This window comes from Olea europaea, chromosome 16, assembly GCF_002742605.1.
Source record: "Olea europaea var. sylvestris chromosome 16, O_europaea_v1, whole genome shotgun sequence".
Taxonomy (NCBI): domain Eukaryota; kingdom Viridiplantae; phylum Streptophyta; class Magnoliopsida; order Lamiales; family Oleaceae; genus Olea; species Olea europaea.
Window position 1 is genome coordinate 7,736,343 of NC_036252.1, and position 6,254 is coordinate 7,742,596.

Here is a 6,254-nt window from a genome sequence, read left to right on the forward strand (position 1 = left end):
GTTCTAAAAAATTTATATCAAATATATTTTCTAAATGTATGAGAGTTGAATTACAGATTTGCAGGTGGATTAATCAGTTTTTTTAATAATTATATTACATTACAATGCATAATAAAATTTTCCATACTTTATGAACCTACGTGGTTTCTTCTTTATATCTAGAATTTCAGACAATATTTTGAGGGGGAAAAAAAGTACGCAGAATTTGTTGAATAATAAATGACACTCATCATAAGTCTTTCCTCCTTTTTTCTTCTTATTCATGTATATTCAATAGCTGACCAAAATTATTTTACCAAAAGCAACCAACTTTATCAAGTAAAGTTACTTTTTTCAAGGTCATGCTTCCTACGCTAAGAAAGTCGGGATATGAGAGTACTCAATTTGAAATATGTTACTATTTAGATGCTTTCTACACTTTTAGACTCCACATTTGACAATTCATAGTTTATCGTGGACACAATAATTGATACATTAGAAATGTATCGTCTGCTAATAAATATATAGTTGTTATTATGAAAATACTGTGAATAAATTAGCTTCGCGTATTTATTTTAGCATGCTTAACCCCCTTTTGGTAGGAATTAACATTAAAATTTTAAAATAAGTCAGAGTTAACAATTGATTTTAATCACATATTCATAGGATCAGGGGCTCAGCTGCCCCTGTGATAGGGGGATGACCCTTAATGTATCATGTATTGTATTTTCTTTCAATATAATTATTGTGATTTGATTTTTTTGTCCTATAAAAATACCATTATGGAAAGAAAAATATCTCCACCGATATATATATATATATATATATTCAATCATTCAGTCTTGTTATTTTGAAATCTCTATGCTATGATCAATTTAATTATCAAAGTGGGACATGTTTCTTTTCACTGGTTAGAAAAAGATAGACCAAAGTGGACAAAACCGCAATCTTCTTTTTCCTTTGAAACTAAAGGTCCTTCTTTTATTTTGCATGTAAAAGGTAGAGGATAGTCAATTGTCAATTATAAGTGTCTATGCCCTAAAATATTAATCACATGCATAGTTCTAAGATTTTTAAAGATTTGTAACTCGTGGTGCAATGATAAGCATAAATAGTTTTGTTTTCTTGTTAAAATTGTTTAACAAGAATCTTAAATATGTATCACTATACTTGTGTAAACAAAAGATATATTATAAAATTTTGAGGAACCACAATATAAATCTACAAGTAATATGCTAGGTAATTTTAAAAGGTCACAAATAATCACATAGATCACAAGGATTCCGATTCTATAAAATCTCCTATGATTCTACAAATATTATTAACATAGAATATTCATTTTTGTTTTTAACACTAGTAAAGAGCTTATAGCTAGGAGCAGGGGTGACAAAGGGTAGAACTATTTGTCTACTCGGTCCATGGACCATTCAGCCTTGTATTAAGACAAGCTTTGGATCGAGTTGAGCTTGAAACCTTTTACAGGCCAAGTTGGCTCAACAAGTCCTCACGAGTTGACTCATTTTTTTGACTCGTCTTTTCTAGTTTTATTTGAAGCTTTTTGAACAATAAAAAAGAGCTGATTCGTATTCTGCTCGTGTCCGCATGAGCCAAAGGGTCGAGCCACACATTGTTTGTGAACATAAGTTAGGTTTACAAGTCGAACTGGACTCATCCTTAGCCGACTTGATCCATTGCCATCCCTAACTAGGAGTGAGTATATGATGTATAAATCTAAGTATTTCAAGAATCAGAATTGCCTATTAAACTTCAATTATTTTGTAAATAGAACCATTTAGTTCCATATAATTTTTGGAAGGGTTCAATTCCACTATAAACAATTAAAAAAAAAAACTATTAGCAGCCAAAGAAATGGTAAGCAAATTTTTATATTAGTCCATTCAACGGTTGTATTTTTAAATCCAAAAAGTAAAGAAAGAAACAATTATGTATGGGGTCCCATTGATTTTCAAATGTTTCCTTTCCAACTTTCCTAGAACTCTCAGCAAATTTTGAGTGGACAGTCGTGGTGCCATGATGGTGAGACTATAGTGGAGTGGGTGGCAACGTAAAATTGAATTCGGGGTTGCACTAGTTTGACGTGTGGTACCTTTGACTTCAAGAGAATCTCTCCTTAGTAACACACTAACACCCCCACCTAAGATTAAGGTTGCAGGCAGTGAAAGAATAAAAACTTTTGTAAGAAATGAAAATTTCAATAACTGAGTGTACAGAATAACAAATCACAGAAGGGCTACAAAAGTTTCACATGGGAGTGGCTCCCATGTGGTTATTTTATTGCCCAAAAAAACCCACCCACCCATTTATTGTGTCTTCTCTGTAAGCGTTATTTGAGAAAAAATTCTGTAAGCCTAACAAAATCCTTCCTTATTGGGTTTTGGTACCAGCTATTTCGTGAACCGGAACCATCCATCAAGTCATCAAACTTTCGATATTTTGTAAGTGGAACAATTTGGTTTTACGTAATTTTTGGAACTGACACGTAATCGACGATCCCTTTTTTATCAATATTTCGAAATTACAAAAAGAACATCATTGATAATTCGACAATAAAATTGCTCCTTTTTTTCTTAATTTAAAACCATACGGCCACAATCACTAGATAGTACTTAGATTCATTTTCGCATAGATTAAAATGTAGCGAACCATAAAATTTTCTAAGACAAAATACAGAGATTTTTTCACATACTAATATTAAAATTTGGGATTCCATTTTAAAATGTTAATCTAATTAAGTGGAGTAGTTTAATGTATCATATGTTGATTATATGTTTTGTAATATTTCGAAATAGAAATTATCATTAACGTATCCTTCAAGATGGTGACTTCATTTGGGCTTTTAAATCTTGAAATTTGCATGCTTATTTTTAGTGTTAATCTGATCAAGTTATTGGTTACTGTTCAAAGAGCTTTGATACCATATTAGTAATTAGAGTTCTTCTGATTGTAGTGAATTCCATGAAAAATGTCACATTCGAGGGTTAGTTTTTACTTTGGCTGTTTGATATAAAAGTGAAAAATAGAGTTNTTGTAGTGAATTCCATGAAAAATGTCACATTCGAGGGTTAGTTTTTACTTTGGCTGTTTGATATAAAAGTGAAAAATAGAGTTCGAATTTCAAGGTATAAACACTAAAAGCATGTTTTTGGCCAATTTCATGGAAATTGCATTCTTATGGTTTTGGTGGTTTTTTTTTCTTTTCCAACTTATATGGAATTAGTTTGTCTTTTCCACGTTTACAATCAAATGGACCCTTAGTGATTACATCTCAAAAAGTCAACCTTATTAAGTAAAGTTGTTCAAGACATTACATCTTTACTGTATATTTTACACTAATTTTAATGTATAGATTTACCCCTTAACATGTTTCAACAAAATATTGGCTCTTTTGAAATATGTCAATTTTGTAATTCATTTACTCATTTTTCAATCATAGTAAAAGATCGAGTTGTTGGTTGGAGTTTAATGAACTCTAATACCATATCAAAACTTGAATTTAATATTAAAATGTTAACTTATTATGTTTATTGTTTATTCTATAATCTTTTGATGTGAGATTTATATCTTAACAATTAATACTTTCATCTCTTGAGTGAGTCAATGAATTTTGTCGACACATCATCGTTCTTTGCTCGATCAAAAAATCGGGTGTACTTGGAAAGCATAATAGATCTCTTAATAGACATTTACGTTGATGCATTCTTGACTTACCATCTTCCTACTTTATGCCATTTGCACGAGGAAAATTTCAGTGAAGTGGTCCGAATGGGGAGCCAACATTTCATCGGGTGGCTCACCCTCATCCAATGATGTGAGGTTATCTTGGGACTTGATTGCGACTGACCCACCGAAGTTTTTTTCCATTTGTACGTAACTTCAGGACCATTTTACTACCAATCAACAAAAAGCAGGGGTGCCACGGTTGTGGTCCAATGGAAATGACTCAACTCCATGCAGTCTATTAGTAACTTTGGCTTTTTATTAAATATCAAAAAGCTTTTATTCATAAAAGTGATACGATTTTGATAAAACATATCACAAGTTGAGATGTAGAGCAAAATCAACACGACTTGTTGTTTTCAAAAATCTACTTATTTTGAGTCCACTAGTAATTTTGGCAATGAGCCAAATAACAAAAAAGATTCATAAATGCATATTTAAAAAGTTAATTTATAAACATATACATTAAAATTTTAATACATATTTCTCTCCATTCATTTCAATCACACGTTCTTCAATAAAATAATATTAAACGTAAATAAAAAAAACTTTTCCTTCTCTTGAAATCAGACATTCTCCAAAAAATTAATATTCCAAAATACATTTTACCCCAATTTCTCTTGTTAAACATGGGCTAAGATAGGAGTGGGAAGCTTGAGGGGGACACATCTTTGCACCTTTCACTTTAGAATGGTGACTTTTTTGCTTTTCAAGTTGAGGCTGTCTATTGAATCTATCGACATAGGGGGCACTATTATTAGGTCATAAATATAATTATACTGTAAAGCCTGAATTCTTTCTTTTGTGTCTATTGTCGATCATCTGCCTTTGTCATTATCAATAACGACTTGTTATTTCAATTAATTATTTTTCCAAAGTAACGAAAATATATAATATAGTTTTTTTCCCCCTATATGTGAATTAATTAATTTTCTTTCGTGAAAAATGAAAAATTCAATTGTGTTGAGACACTATTGAATAAAATAACAAATATAGTATAGTTTTTTTTTCCCTATTTTAATCTACATTAAATATACCCTCTTCCTATTATTGTTTACCATATCTAATATTCGGCAAAAACTTTCGTAAATATTCATGGTATATGCTAAGGTTAGACTTGTAGATTTTTTAGCATGGGAAGTAAAATTTCATATCAAATAGTAAAATATAAGTATAGAAAAACCATGATGGGAAATAAAAAACAAAATTGGGAGTGGGGGTAGGGATGGGAGTCGGGGTGCGGGGTATAGGAACACCTTTGAAGTTTGCACTTAAAAATGCATTGATATTTTGGGCCCAAGTTGTCGGTTCCTTTCTATGTTTTGGGCAGGCCTCGTCGTTCTAAATGACTGCAGCTACAAAGATTAAGGCCAGCCCAAGCCCAAGATTTGAATCTTTGAAGTGAAGTTATTTGTTAAAAATTAGAAAGAAATAAAGCAAAATATTCCATGGTGAAAATGAGAGCTAGAAGAGTAACTAGAATAGTTGAACATCAAGTTCTCGCAGAAGCAGAATTGATACCTAACTACAAGCAAAAATTAGGAACATGCCTGTTGCCTGTTGGTAAAATGTGGGTCGAACATTTCGGTTCACACATTAACAATCCACAGAAAAATTTATTGATAAATAATCCAACAAAAAAACTTTGCAATAAATCCAACAGTACCTACAAGAAACAACAGCAAAATCCCAGAGAATAAAATCTAGGACAATCTACTTCACAACCCATAACTAAGCATCCTTAGTTATTTCCTAAACAAAATACAAACAATAAACAAACTTATTATACCAACAAATGTAGTTATTAGACACACATAGAGACGCCAAAATAAATATGGGCATGTGAGCGCGGTGTACTAAATATTACATAATCATACACGTTGCTTTCTTCCTCGAATTCGTGCAAGGACCCTTTTTCCATGAGGATGGCTGTGCAGCAACTCGTAGTGCATATGAATTAGGTGAATCATAGCATAACGAGTAGCTCCCTGCACAGTAAATTTAAGAAATGACCATCTGATTTCCATGTCAAGCCTTTAAGAATCCTTAAGTACATGATATTTTTAAATTTTTTGACAGCCTTAAAATAAATATAGACAATACTATACCTTAGAGATTGCCAGTGCAGACTGAGCAACATAGTTGCCATAAGGATCCTGAAGAACCATCAAGAAATTTGGACTCCTAATAATCTCATTGACTATCTTTAGAGCTTGATGTTCTTCAGACTCCTTGAGGCATTTTTCGACCACATTGCTTCCATATTTATTCATGGAAAGAGAAGCATAAGCTCCAGCAAGTTGCTCCAATGTCTTTTCTGTAACCTGAGGTATCTTCAGGCACAATATATACTGCACAACGTAATTCCTGAAATTGAAGAAGTTAATTAGATAAAAACCACTTTCCCGACCATTAAAGTAACAATAACAAAGAAAGACTTATTCTCTATAAATTTAGGGGTGACTACATGAATTCATACCCATAAGGATGTTCTGATAAAACTAAAGCATTTGCTGTTATCTCTCCCACGAGGCGCT

General features: G+C 32.0%; 1 protein-coding gene across 1 annotated transcript in view; it reads right to left on the reverse strand.

The window, feature by feature from the left end:
• Positions 1-5,332: 5,332 nt before the first annotated feature.
• Positions 5,333-6,254, reverse strand: part of LOC111412581 (pumilio homolog 12-like) — an 8,037-nt gene continuing 7,115 nt past the window's right edge. The window contains exons 3-5 of the mRNA XM_023043516.1: positions 6,197-6,252; positions 5,826-6,084; positions 5,333-5,705 (exon numbers count right to left, since the gene is read on the reverse strand). Coding sequence (XP_022899284.1) covers positions 5,589-5,705; positions 5,826-6,084; positions 6,197-6,252 — 432 coding nt within the window. The 3' untranslated portion in view covers positions 5,333-5,588. The remainder of the gene's footprint in view (positions 5,706-5,825; positions 6,085-6,196; positions 6,253-6,254) is intronic.